General features: G+C 37.7%; 1 protein-coding gene across 1 annotated transcript; it reads right to left on the bottom strand.

The window, feature by feature from the left end:
• Nucleotides 1-3,124: 3,124 nt before the first annotated feature.
• On the bottom strand, nt 3,125-10,572 carry LOC149833218 (uncharacterized). The gene is made up of 6 exons (XM_090013388.1): nt 10,351-10,572; nt 10,051-10,218; nt 8,447-8,617; nt 8,193-8,372; nt 5,647-5,959; nt 3,125-4,017 (listed from the first exon to the last, which is right to left on the bottom strand). Exons 1-6 carry the CDS (start codon nt 10,570-10,572, stop codon nt 3,125-3,127), a joined length of 1,947 nt encoding a protein of 648 aa, XP_089869514.1.
• Between the last annotated feature and the right edge of the window lie 4,459 nt (nt 10,573-15,031).

Raw genomic sequence — 15,031 nt, forward strand, 5'->3', positions numbered from 1 at the left:
ATGACAAAGTACTGAGTATTTTAATGAGCTTCTCTCTAAGGATCCAATGGGGGTGATGCATGGGTTTTCAAGGAGATGGTGAGAAGGCGCCAGCATGTTCTATTGGGATATTATTGGAGTGAATATTGTTAGGGCAGTGAGGGACTTCTCTCGAAATGGTAGGATTTTTAGAAGAATTAACTCAACCCATATTGTTCTTATCCCCAAAGGTCATGGTGAGCCAAATGAGGAGGGTTTTAGAGAAAGTGATTTCTTTCGATCAAAGTGCATTTCTTCACGGTTGTAGCATCCAAGAAAGCATTGTTTTGGCCCATAAGATTTTTTGTTTTTTTTTTCTTTTGAAAGGCAAGCTGGGTTAAGCAGACCCCTACCAGAACAACAGCCACCCATGTGGCAGAGAGATTCGATCCTGGGCCTTCAGCTTGACACAGGACCCCGCTTACCACATGGGATAACACCTCGATGGTATTTTTTATTCTTTGGTGCACCATAACCCTTTCATTTGATATTTTAAAAGCTTATGACAGAGTGGATTGGGATTTCTTACGATTGGCCACACAAGTTTTGGGCTTTCATGAAGAGTGGTTAAGGTTGGTCATGCATTGTGTTCTACTTCCTTTGCCATGCTTACTAATGAATCACAAGGGGATTGATTTTATAGTACTCAAGGCTTTTAATCAAAACTTCATGTCTCTCTTTGATTGTCTCTATGAAAAGTTGGGTCTTTTAAGTGTCTTTTCTGAAACATGAGACTCTTTTTGGAATATCAAGTAACATATAGGCCCTTAAATGGAAATGTTCCTAACATTTAACACTGAGAGAACATTTATTGAAAATCCAGTTTCTATCTTGAAAATCTCAACAGAAAAGGGAAATGAATAATCCATTTCCTAAAAGAGATAAAACTCTAATTTCTCTCTCTCTTGAACATTTAAAATGTGTCTTTCTCAATTGCTGCCCACTTCTCATCACTTGAACATTTAAGATAAGTCTCAAAAGAGTGTCCATTGGTGATGTCAATAAACCGGATTTTAACTGATATTTTTTTGCTACCAAATCCAAGAAATATCCAAATTTATCATATATCTGAATATGTTTACTTGTAAAAAAGTGGATCTGGTAGGAGCTTGTCACAATCTGAATCTGAATCCAAACACGAATCCATTTAACCAACATCTAATTGGTAAAATATGGTATTGGCGACATTCGATCTGAATCCGAACCCTTTCATCCCTACTGTCCATCCCCTAAACATGAGCATTTCACTTGTCTGCGTAATTAAACATACCCTACTTTTCAAGATTTCAAAAGTGTGGGCAAGAGGAGCCTGGAGATTTTTACACCAATGAGCGTCCGAGTGAGTGAGGTGGTTTACATTGGTTGTCCCCCCCCAAAAAATAGCCAAATAGGAATGTACATTCATTGACCAATCCATTCTATGTAATAGAAAACTTATATCCATTTTATGCAAATACAAGTCGTGAAAAGTAAAATGCAATATGTGATTTGCCAATAATTTGACTTTCTTTTTCTGCATTTCCTTCCGTATCAAGCTTGGCCTACTCGTGCTGTGAGTAGGGGTGTCAACGGGTCGGGTTTGGTTCAGACTCAGGTGAAACCAGACCCAAACTTGATTTGAGATGAGTCTAATTGGACCCACCATAAGAAAAACCATTCCCGGATCCTATAAGGATTACATGAATCAAACACCCACCATACCCAGTAAAATAATATTTTTATCATTTTTACATTGAAAATTTGCAAATCTTAATTGGAACTCAGGTCGGGCTCGGGTCTGGTATGAAATTTCACAAACCATACCCGGCTTCATATATTAATTAGACCCTTCTGGTCTGACCCGGATTCAAATCGGACCTTCTTATTTATCACCAAACCCTGATCCTATAGGGTTTGGTATGGGTCGGGTCCAGGTCAAATGCGACCTATTGACACCCCTACTACTCCTAATAGGCAAGAGGGACATGCATTTTTTTTTTAAAGAAAAACTGAGGTTAGGCAGATCCCTACCGGTTATACAACGATACCATTGGGATTTGAACTTGCAACATTCCAACACAAGGTGACGTGCATTAGCTGCTCCTACTAGACAAGCGGAGCCCCCTTTTGTGGGACATGGGGTTTTACACCAATCATATCGCAACAAAGTAAGAGAATTATCCCTGATTATCCCAAAAAGAAAAAAGAAAGCTGGAGAACAGCTCCCACCGAGATTAAAAACTTGGTCCTCTTTTAAATTAATAGGGTGTGACTCTGTCCATCCAGCTAAGTCACTTGGGCTCAATAATTGACTTGACCCCACTTCACGTTTCATGGAAAGAGGTACATGCTTAACTGGCCCTACTCATGAATTGAATAGCCTTGGCCCATAATGGTTGACAATTGTATGCGACCTTGAACTCTTGGCACGTATTAGGTGTAGCTGAATTATATGAACTTGAACTCTCTGCAGTCTGCATTTTATTATGTGCTGAACTTGACTTTTAATTCATTAGCATTTTGGGGTTGGTTCAAGTCTCAAGTCTGCATCAAGCTAGGGCTGTCAGAAGCTATCCTTTGAGTCAAGCATCTCTGCCCTCCTGCTGAAGCCCCTACCAAGCCTAATAAAAGCCATGTTAGCCACACAAAACCAAGTCAAACTAGTAGAGATCTATATGAAATAGGTCCAGGTCATTTAATACAGCCAAGTATGTGCATATCATAGACTGCCAATTTGCACTGGAGCAGCCTGCATGTGGGTCCCACAGTGGACCAACTCTTCCAAGCCCTCTGTCACATAACCACACAGTACCTTTACATCCTCCACACACAGCACTGAATCCTAAGAAACTTTTATCAACACTCATCTGTATCAGTGGCTGGAATCTGACCACTAGAAAGGTTTACACTGTTCAGATAAAACTGACAAAAGAGAAGAAGATAAAAAAGAGTGTTTATAGCCATCAAATGTCAGCACCAATCATCTTCATTTATTTAAAAAACAGCTGTAAAACTAACTTCCAAACTCCATTGATCACACATCCATCCCCACCATGTGATGCCCACCTTCCCTGTTCCATCCCCTGCATCAGCCTCTCTTCCACCACCAACCTCCATTTTTGGCTATTCATTCCAACTTCCAGGCATAAATGTACAAACAGAAGTCAGATGACAGCGATGACGACGACGATGATAATGACAAGGACGACGACGACGATGAAGATGATGATAATGATCTTTGTAATGATGAACAAGGCTTGAAAATGAACAAGGCATGTCTAAGTCCAGGGCTAAACAACCAGTCATGGACATCCCAGAACACCTCAATTGGGATCTTATCAATGGAAATATTCTCGTTACCTCTAAAATTCCACTGTAGGTGGTTCACTTGCATAACTAAGTGCCCATCAACTCTGATCACCATTTCTGGGTCGTTAAGCTCGGAAAATACTCCATTAGTGGTGGTATACTCTATAGAAATCTCACGAACTGTGCCTTTGTTATCAAATTTCGCCTTAGTGGTGAATCTTTTCTTGCCGAAAACATGTTCTTTTCGCGAAACCAACATCGCGTCGATCAATGAAGGCCTGGAGCCAGTTCTTCTGTAGGCCTCCTTCTTCATGTTACCCAGATGCAGTATCACCTCCTCCTCACTTACAATCACAACATAGTAATCGCCTTGAGGCTCAGGCTCGCTTGAGAATTTAGCTAGTTTGAGATCCCAGAATATGTCTACGGGCTTACCGTCAATCTGAAAACACTTAGAACCTTGCTTTCTCCAGAAGTACCAAGGCTTGAGCTCAACCTTGCAACTATGTTCATCTGCACCAGATGCTGAACCCTCAATTGAGATGGAGAGACCGTGAGCCAATAGGTTCTTGCACCATGTCACTGTGATCAATCTGCAGTGGCCCGCGATCTTCGTTCGATATGTCGACATAACAACACTTTGACCGGATTTTTTTGCAATGCATTGGTCCTCTGTAAGCTTCTCACCAGCATAACATGAAGGAACAAAGGCTTTATTATCCTCCATACTGTACCACAACAGCTGCAAACTAGTAACTTTGCTGTTGCTACAAAAGCAGTGCAAGAAGGATAAGAGAAGGGTTGAATTTGCAGTTGGAGATGTTAGATGAGCCGCCACATTTTAAACAGATGATCTTGGGGAAATCAAATCCCAAGGCTTTGCTTATAAGTGACAAGGAGAGGGAGAGGGAGAAAGGGAAAAGGTCTATTCAGATTGAGATGGGAGACAATGTAAGGATGGTGAATGTGGAAACAACACATCTCCACGTAGCTTTAGTGAACAATGTGTTTGATTGGAGCTTTTTCATTGCAATAATAGAGAAATTTCCATGTGGGCTGCCCACTTTTATGGTTTTACTATGATAGTTTCTTTTCTTTTGTTTTTTTCTTGTGAAATCCAAGTTTGGTGTTTCCTCCATTTATTACTACGGTAGATTTAAAGAGAGACCTGTCTAGAGTAGAAAGATAAGGATCTTTTTATTATGACTTGCAGTTAGGAATTCAAAGCATGCACCACTTGATGTAATGAGTACTTGTGTAAAAGGGGAGGCCGGTCAGAGATAAAAAAATTTGAAAAAGTGTGGGATTCCAATGTGGGGCTTTAATTTTGATAAGAGTACACAGAAAAGTAGAAGGGAATCAGGTGGTAGTCACAAAAAAATATGAGGAATCTGGGGTTTAGCAGTGTTGGTTGGAAAATGAAACATACACAGTCCTGGTTTGGTGAAATTTATAGTTCAACAAAAAATTCAAAGTGGTATCTCTCTTCCATTTTTCTTTCTTTCTTCTTATGTTAGTTAGAAACTTTTGACTTTGATTATTCCATGAATTGCAAGCTCAGCTTTTGGATTGAGAATATGCTTGAATTTCTACTAATGATAGAAAATTTTCACTTCTAGTTTGCATCAATTGCAGGCAGAGAGATGTTGGTAGTCATGATTCATGTGATCCAAGAGAAAAAATATTGTTTTTGGAGAAAGATAAACGTATTTTCTGATTCATATAAAAAGATCGAGCCAGTTATAGAATAATAAGGCTTGTAAAGCAGTCCCATGTTCAAGGTTACTGCATACAGTTCACCTATAATTCTGGACCAAGATGCCCCTGTGCTACTGTCTATATAACATAGTCATCATCCCAGTCTATGACAGACCGGGAAGACCAATCTCAGTGGATCTGAATGTATAAATGTTATTTCATGAGATCAGAACCAATCCAAAGCTTAAAGAACGGGACTGTAAATGCTGTTGCATGCTACAACGCATTGCCTGTGGCCATGCCGTCAGTGCATTGGTCTTATTAGCCAATCGATCGGCTCCACTCATTGCACCTCATCTAATGAACTACCATGTAATTTCTCATTATTGCTTTGTTGCCTTGTTAGGCTGGATTGGTATGCTTCTATCATTCTCTCATTGGTTAAATTTTATTTACAAGTAGCAAATTTTTCCAAAAAATTGTAAATATGGAGTTCCAGCTGGTGAGTCCACTGTCCACAAAAAGACCAACAGATGGAAAGAACTTGTCAGTTGCGGATGAAGTGCTTAAGAACAATGATCATCAAAGTTACAGCTGGTGAGTTCAATGTCCACTGAAAGACAAACAGGAGAACTTGTCAGCTGCACATGAAGTGCTGAAGATTAATGATCATGACTGTTATGTCATCCAAGCTGCCCCTCTTTGCAGCTAATCCAGCAAGCTCTTTACATGCTCCCAGGAGGCCCTTGGGTGGCGGTTGGTTCGGATTCAGATTCTCCTGGTTCAGTCTCTGTGTCCATTGCTGGTTTGATGTTCTCCTCATCTTTAAAGGAGGGCCAACATTGTCACTCCTATGCTCATCGTATTCTTTAGGTGTGTTCTTCATGCTCATCAAATTACTCTTTGATTCCACACAGAGGTTCGTGACAGCATCAACGGCTTCTTGATTGCCCACCTAAGTAAAACAGTTTTCAATCAAATTGATCAAGTAATAAGTGAAAAAAGATTTAGTTTTTGCACTGTACCACTACGTTAGAAAAGTAAGATGTTACAAAACTAGTCATATATTTTACGTAAATAACACAAGTACAAAGACACTAAAGATTCCAATTTATCAGACCCTGATCCATGAAGTTACAGGAACAGAAGTTGGCAACCATTATAGAAACTTTATGTAGTGGTTTTTCGGAGACATGGGATGTGAGCATATTTTTCACAGGGACTAAGGCCAAATGATTTGACGATAAACTTTTAGCTCATAATCTTGAACGTAGTCTTCTTTATATAAGAAAGTACAACCATTTTAATGAAAAGACATTTGATTTTTCTGTCCAGGTAAACGACATACATTCCATCTAAGAAATAACTAAGCTGGAAATAGTTGTGCATGTTGAACATTCCAGAAAAGTTATTTAAACAAATGCATGCTTATTGGAATGGAGTTTTCCTTTGCAAAAGGAGGAAGTGAAAAAAGCCAGAAGAAAAGCAGAAAAAGTCGGATATAAAGATTCAAAAAGAGTGAAAACACTAGACAACAAAAGGCACGTGATGCGTGAGAGCATAGAAGGCCCTCCAACCACAATCGATGCACTGCAATATCATGGCTCCAAGCAAAAGAATACCAAAAAAATAATAAATGGAAGAGTTGTGCTAATGCCATAGGTGATAAGAACCATGAGCTGTTCGGATGGGCCATTGTCTTGTTTTGTTTCATTGCATAAAATAATCTTAACATGTTCATCTACAGACTCATAATGTAGGCCAACTTTTTAAATTAGAATCAGCTTTGGTAAGACTTTAAAGAAATAAGAGGTCATGGAAGTGAGCATATAATTTCAAGGATAAAATCCACCTTTTGTAATCAAGATGGATGATTGATTAAAAAAAATAGGTTGACCCAGTGAAATAACTCATTATAGCACAGAAACGCTTCATTTGGGCAAGTTCATCATCTACAACCGAATTGGATGACTCAGTAGCATCATGATAACTCTTGAAATAGTTCAACACAATGAACTTGAAGACAATTGCAATCAACATGTATATAATCACAAGATGAATATATATATATATATAGAAGAGAGTAACAGTGGACGGGGAAAGCATCGGATGCGCAAATGCACGCTGCGTGTTGTTAAAAAGCACCTTTATCTAAAGGTCCCAGCAGAAAAAACACCTTCAGAAGCGGTCTGCGACCACCGCTAAGGGGTGTTTTGGCACGCGCTTGTCCGACGATGTTACACTCTCTCTCTCTCTCGATCGAGAGAGAGAGAGAGAGAGAGAGAGAGAGATTAGTAGCTCCTAAACAGAGTTTTATCTCTCATAAAAAAAAGTTTCATTTCCTAACCACTTCAAATAAACATAGTTATATGTATTTTTTGGTTAATCAGATTTGTTTGTCATGGCTTATTTATTAAAAATCAGAGTTTGGATCAAATCAATTTAACTAGAAAGTTGATTTTTTAGAGAGAGAAATTAGTAGCTCCTAAACAGAGTTTTATCTCATAAAAAAAAGCTTCATTTCCTAACCACTTCAAATAAACATAGTTATATGTATTTTTTGGTTAATCAGATTCTTTTGTCATGGCTTATTTATTAAAAATCAGAGTTTGGATCAAATCAATTTAACTAGAAAGTTGATTTTTTATTATTAATTTTTACCACATACAAGCTGTTGTTTTTCATAGAACTAAAACACATCTAAACATGATCTAATGCTTGTTTTCTACTAACTACGCTATACAAAATATATCTGTAAGCTCAAATTAAGCAAATATCTACACATGTTTTAAGTCATTTAGAAATGTTAGGAGATAAAACTGTTTATATGGGTTCTTAGATTCAAATCCCAGCAGGGGCTATTTCTCAGCTTGTCCATCAAAAAGAGATGAAAAAATCTACGGGAGTTAGCAGGTGACAATGCACGCATTTGCCAACAAAAATATCAATTTCAAACTTAACAAAACCACTAGACTAGCCAGAGCCTAAACCATGAATGGAGATGTCGAGAAAACCACTGCATATAATGACATCCATACATGACAGGAAAAGGATGTAGTTTGTTTCTCTAAATGAAAATGTATGTTTCTGTCTATTTGTATCTGTCTGTGACTCCAGGGCCACCCATGTGATCAGCATGCGTCTGCAAGCGACATATAGAGGCTGGAAAAAAAAAGAAAAATCATCACCTTTTCCCACAATCCATCAGAGGCTAGGATCAAGACTTCCATGTCAGCAGTGATAACCAGCCTTCTTGAATCAGGCACTGCCAACACCCACTCCTTCAGATTAAGATCCCCAATGCTTCTAGTTACAGCAAGCACTCCATCAACCCTCCATGTTCCATGGTGGATATCAACATAGCCACCCTGAAACAAAAGCAGAAATTACCATGAACATGAAGCCGGCTAAAGTATCTCAACAAGAGTGGCAACAAGATTACCTGTGCCTCGATTCTAGTCCTCTCATCTTCTCTTGAAGCCCTGTGATCACATGTAAGTGCTTCTGCTACACCTCCTCTGCAAATAACGGCCCTACAATCGCCTACATTTGAGACAATGATCTCACCATCTTCGATCAATGCTGTGACGCAACACGCCCCACTTGTTATTCCCTGATATAACACAAAGAATCCTCTGTTTATTTCGGGAAAAAAGAGAAAAACATGCCAAATCAGATTTCGTCAAAGTAAACAGCAATCAATTGAATTTCAATATGATGAGGAGAGTTAAGCTCAAATTTGTGCGAGTCCCCTGCGTGAAAACCTCTTACACATTCTAGAGCATCAAAAGGCCTGGCGTAAACCTTATACTATAAATGATCTCTTTTGAAATTCTGTTTTGGTCATACCAAAGTTGATTAAATGAAATTGCTAAGCAAGAAAAACAATTCGCATGCACCATTGCAGTATTTCTGAGACTAACAGAAAACAGGCATTCAATTATGAGATCTTCCCTGTTCGTTTTTTTTCCATTTCTTTTTCTTTTTCGGCACTAGCTTGAACCAGTGGGTTATGTAGCTAGCCAATGTGAACACTAAAACATGTTTCTGGCATTACCTCGCATTTCAACACCCTAGACATAAACCAAGTAACTGCCCTGTAAATATGATATGAACTAAATGGAGGAGAATCTAATAAGGAGAAACTGTTGGTGACTTGGACGCTGAAGTGCCTGAATTCAAGGGTCCATGACTCAACCAAGTCGATAAGGTTCTTAACTTAGGCAAATCAAGGTTGATTCTCAGGGCTAGGCAGTAATCCTCCAGATTTTATCATACGTTTGATCAAGATAAGCCAGGTTTTAAATAGCCTATTCTTCTCTCTTCCTACATAAATTCTTGACCAAGTCTAGAAACGTTTCCTTGGAAAAGTTTTCTCCTACATGATGTGATATGAATTTATGAACGTTGGCACAGTATAAATTCAGTATTGAACATGTCAAATATGTACATGACCAATTTGGGCTATTTCTATTGACTTTAGGTATGTCGAGGGGGAGAAAATTTCATCTCTAAGATTTAAAATTCCTGGGTCAGCCGAAGAGGCCTTCTTAAGGTAGCATCGCAACAAAACTCAACAGCCACTGAGACACAGTCCAACATTCACTTGGTCATAACTTTGCAGATGATTGCTACTGCACTCATTTCACTACCTACCATACGAATATTATGGAGTGTTTGGACGCACCCACTTATCCTGATAAGCAGGATCATCTGGGAAATTGCATCTTGCTCCATAATAGAATATCCACCAATATCTTGTTTGTCTGTATAAGTGGGTATATTCTTAGAGAAAAGATAATTTAGCCTTAGCTTCAGATACACCCACTACCCTCCTCATATGGATCTGCAAAATTCTGCAATTGCCCAAGTTGTGCATTTGTACAAACAATACAAACAGAAGATTTCTGGATGGACTACTCTTCAAGCCTTAGACGCTGCCCATATAAATTCCTCAAAAACATATAAAAGACAATGAAATATAACATTTGAAATTTTTACAATTAGGTGATATCTTTTGCTTATTAGAAGCAGGAAAGGGGATACCTTATTGAGGAATTCTTCATCTGTCCTAAGATAAGCAGATTTAATAGCTTCCACCTTACTGAGATCACCGCATTTTTTCGTCATTTCAAGCACATGATTGTGTAAACTCTCTGCCACAAATTCTGCTGCATTCTTACCCCCATGTCCATCATACACTCCAAAGAACCCCTATATCCACAAAAACCCAATTACCCAAATTGCTTGACAGACACAGAGCAAACAAAGAACGCGAGGAAGAACATCAGAAAATCGAAATTCAAGTATCAGATAACGATAACTCCAGAGAATCATTAGTACCACCTTCTTCGGATTACTTCGGTAGCCGTAAACGACCTTGTGGGTGTCCTCCATGACTTCTTTCTTTCCTTTCATCGTGAAAACCGCACACCCCGCGAAATCGTATGCGGCGGTCGGCTCGTCATCGATTCCAACCTCTCTAAAACTCGTTTTCAAACTGCATAACACCCTCGATTCTTCAGGAATTTGGAGGGATGGTGGCCTCTTTCTCTTCATCAAAGTCATGGTACTGGAGACACAAGGAGGAGAAGAAGAAGAAGGAGATTCGTTCCTTGTAAAATCAGATAATGCCTCTAATGGGTTTCTTGTAGATCTCGAGTTCTAGTCATGGTGGAGAAAGGGAAGGCAAGAATCGTGAATGGTGGTGGTTCTCATCGTGCTCTACAATGCAGGACATTTTGGGAATTTTTGTGAATGTCGCAACGGCTAGGAAACTGGAAACCCTCTTTGTTTCGGTTTTTGAATCATGGGAGAGCAGTTTTTATAATATGATATTGCATCTCGGCACCACCGCACATCTCTCAGTCGATGGAGGTGTATATGGGCCCATCATCACATATCCCAAGGTTCCCAAGTGAGATGTGTGGTGAGGATTGAATATAAATTAACAATTAATTATATACAATATGACCGTAACTGCTCTCCAAGGATACTTGGTCAAAGCGTACATAGAAAAATGTTATGAATTTGACTGACAACTAGCGGTTACAATCTTCTGTGTGCGAGTTTTTTTTTTTTTGCAATTTTTTCTGATATTTTTTAGTTTTTTACTTGTTTTTTCATCTTTGGCAAGAAGAAATATTTCGGTTGACATTGTCTCATAATTAGTGATTTTTTTTTTTTTTACATTTTCAATGTGTTTGTTTGTTGAGATTGAACACGTTTTGACCTAAGGGGTTAGTGGGATGGAGCGTAGACCAGGCAGTTTAGGTTCAAATCCCATGAGCGTCATCCCCCTGTGTATGCCGAAGCTTGGTGACTTTCTGGGGTTGTAGGGGTAAGCTTTCAGAGTTTTACGCCACATAGATAGAGACATTAAGTACCGCAGGCTGAGCCTGCGCGGCTAGGTCCCTGAGATTTATCAGGAGATTTATTAAAAAATATAAATACAGCAATTTAAACACGATATTTACTTTTTAAACGGCTATTTATCTTGAAAGACCGTGTATTTTTATTTTTAAATAATTTTTATTAATATTTTCTTATAAAAATATTATTTAATTTTTTATTGCTGAGAATTTACTAAAAAATACAAGATTTATGAAAAAATTTCAATTTCTTGCGAGTTTTTGAAAAACAAGATTTTGCCGAAAAAAATGTTTGTCACTATTACACCCTGCATTCAGTCTTTTGTTTTCATAAACGACGAAGAAACCATCCTGAGTGAAAAGTGAAAAGATCAGGTGCAATATTATTGCACAAATATTTGTGCCTTAAGAACCTGATCACCCTTAATCTTGGGGCCAGGGCTTGTTAGGTGTGGGACCCAATACCTGATGGAGGGTGATGGAGGTACTTAATGCACAAATTTTTGTGCAATCATATTGCACCCGATCCAGACTCTCCTCGAGACCTCACGCTGGAAGCAGATCAGGTCATGCTGAACATGTGCGTTTTTGCTCATGCCGACATCCTGGCCATCCGATTCGCATTTTAAAAAGCTCAAAAGTCATCAAAACCACGTGGCATTCATCCAAAATGCAAACAGACGGCCACGATGTCGGCATGAGCAAAACCACTCATGTTCAGCATGACCTGATCTGCTTCCCCTGACGCTGGCTCGGTCTACCATACTTAGCTTTCTCAATGGTGTAAACTCGTTGTGCACCCAAAGGATGGGTTTCATGGTTTTGCAACTATGCCATCCCTTTTAGCTTGGTGATGTTTGCAGGTCACCTCTACCATTCTTTATTTTTATTGAAAATGAAAATAATAGTAAAATATTTTGTTGATAAATATTTTATAATAGGTAATTTTTAGATACACTGAGGTTAGGGGGTCTATACATTCTAATAGTTAAGCATTGAATTGGTCAGAAAGTGTTTCTTGGTTGCGTGAGAAGTGCACAAGTATTTTCTTTTTCTTTTTCTTTTTCTTTTTTTTTTATGACAAGAAACTCTTGCCAAAAACTGGGCCACTTAATGGACCCATCCCCGCATCAAGGAAACAAGAGTGGAGCCCACAACCACCCTGCCTTAGCAATAACGGATCCAACACCTTCAACTCATATATATAGAGAGAGTAATGGGTAGTGCCAAATGATATATGCTAAAAATGAGTTTTCGAGGGTTTTCCCGTTTTATTTTTTAATTCTGACCGTACAGCTGTGTTCTATGTACTTGATTTTATAGGGATCAGCTCTTGAAGTGTTTCATTCAGACACATAAGTGGATTTTTATAAGGTTTAAAAAATCAATGGTCCAAAATCTTTGTAAATTTTATAGGCTCCAAATATTTTTTTTTATCCAAAACACATGATCCAAGTGTAGATTTCTCATAAATAAACCATGCCCAACACATTTACGAAGTCGAAACTACGAAAAAAAATATCAGAAGAGCAGAAAAACCCACCCATTTAGCAGGTATTATTTAGCACCTCTCTCTCTCTCTCTCTCTCTCTCTCTCTATATATATATATATATATATATATATATATATATATATATATATATATATATATATATATATATATATATTAACATTAAACTAAATGTGTTTAACATTAGACAACCTTATAAAAATAACTAAAATATACTTAAAATAATAATGTTTTTCAAATATAAGGTTATTTTTTGTGCTGAAAAATGTAGCTTAATAAAGTTATTTTTTAGAAAAAGTGTTTGACTTTTTCAATTCCCACTTAGTTCAGAAGCACTATAATGCCCAAAAAAAGTAACCTTGCATTTTTAAAGTTATTATTATTTTAAAGATATTTTGTCATTTTTATAAGGTTGAATTCATGTAATGTTAAACTCAATTAATTTAATGTTAGATTAACTCATATATATTAAATAGGTATTTTTCTGTTGTTTGTTGCAAATCTTACCCTGCATATATGTTCTGCATGGTTGATTTGCTAGAAAATAATTTTTGCATCGTGTTTTTTTTTGGATAAAAAATATAATTTTTAATCATTGAAATGCTTTTAGAATTGTAGACTGTCAATTTTTAAATCTTATAAAAACCTGCCTATGTGTCGAATGGGGGTTATTTAAAAGTCAATTCTTATAAAATCAATCATGCCGAACACATTTAAAAGTCAATATATATATAGTTGCCTACCACCAGCTTACCGTGAATGAATGGTGTTTTGGGGTTGTTTTTCTCAAATCTAACCTGACAAATGTGTTCGGCATGGCCAATTTACTAGGAGTCAATACTTGAATCATATTTTTTTGATAAAAAAACATGTTTTTAAGTCTTGAATATTTATACAAATTTTGGACAATTGATTTTTAAATCTTATGAAAACCTACATGTGTTCTAGAATCAAATTATCGAATAGTCCATTCCTGTAAAATCAAACATGAAGAACACACCTGTATGATTAGATTTAAAAGAAACATGAAAAAAAACCTTCAAAAGATTGGTATGCGGGCAGCGAACTAAAAAAGTGGTAGGCAGCTATTGCTTACTCTCTCTCTTTATATATATATATATATATATATATATATATATATATATATATATATATATATATATATATATATATATATATATATATATATATATATATATATATATATACACACATTGTCATAAATATTTAAGAATCTGAAACAAAACCAAAGTTTATGAGGAAAAAAAATTGTTAGTGATATTTGAATTGGGGTTGGGGGCAAAATTCAAAATTTGAAAATTTGTAAGATTGTCACTTTTGTGATTCTACACTACAACTGGCCTTAAACTAGAACAGTGGGTTGGCATAAAAGGGACCAAGGGAGGGAGGGTTTGGTTTTCACTGAGAGTTCTGGTAGCAGTTGGAACCCTCATTTACTTCAGCCCTCAACCCTCACACTGAGTGTGGGAAGGCGAGTGTAGCCGACCACACCCATGGAAGAGTGCAGACGCTGCTTGTCCGTCATTTCTTTTCTTTCAGTCATTCTTTTTCCTTCTTTTGGTCTAAACAAAACAGATTCTTTGAATAAATAAATAGTGGGTTCCATTGTTTCTATGATCACTTCTTAAATGGCGAGATCCTGTGTATAACCGGAGCCCTTTATCTCATTTAATGAATGTTATTGGTAACTTGTACAGTTCACACAGGCACCTTTTTTTTGGTGGCTAGTAGCACTAGGGTTCAGGCAAGGTGGAGCTCACCAGCAAGCTCAACCCTTTTTTTTCTCGGGTGAACTAAGGTGGGGTTGAGCTCACCGGCAGAGCCAGCCGGGCTAGGTATCTGATTCTGCAGACAGTTTCTCCGTGGAAAAATAAAAAAAAATTGATGACCCTGTGAGGCATTTTCTGAAAGGGGACTACTTCAAGTTTCTTCTTCCACTTGCCACTTCGCAGTTTTTTCCTTTTTCTTGAACACATCATAATATCTTGATACTTATGATGTTTCAAGTTTTTAACACATCATAATATTTTGATTAGGGATGGCAGTGGACCGGGCAGGGGCCGGGGACAAGGTCTCCACCCCCCACTACATCTCAAAATCCAGACCTCCATCCCCACACAGGTA

The sequence above is a fragment of the Nuphar pumila genome, chromosome 7 (genome assembly GCF_984573655.1).
Source record: "Nuphar pumila chromosome 7, dmNupPumi1.hap1.1, whole genome shotgun sequence".
Taxonomy (NCBI): Eukaryota; Viridiplantae; Streptophyta; class Magnoliopsida; order Nymphaeales; family Nymphaeaceae; genus Nuphar; species Nuphar pumila.

What these genes read in the sequence shown, in the direction of transcription:
- LOC149833218 (XM_090013388.1), bottom strand. Translation starts at nt 10,572, where the DNA reads ATGACTTTGATGAAGAGAAAGAGGCCACCATCCCTCCAAATTCCTGAA. An exon ending in ATGAAGAATTCCTCAATAAG is followed by an intron (nt 8,618 to 10,050) that starts GTATCCCCTTTC and finishes GTGTTATATCAG; the next exon opens with GGAATAACAAGTGGGGCGTG. An exon ending in TCTTCAGCACTTCATGTGCA is followed by an intron (nt 4,018 to 5,646) that starts GCTGACAAGTTC and finishes AGGATAATAAAG; the next exon opens with CCTTTGTTCCTTCATGTTAT.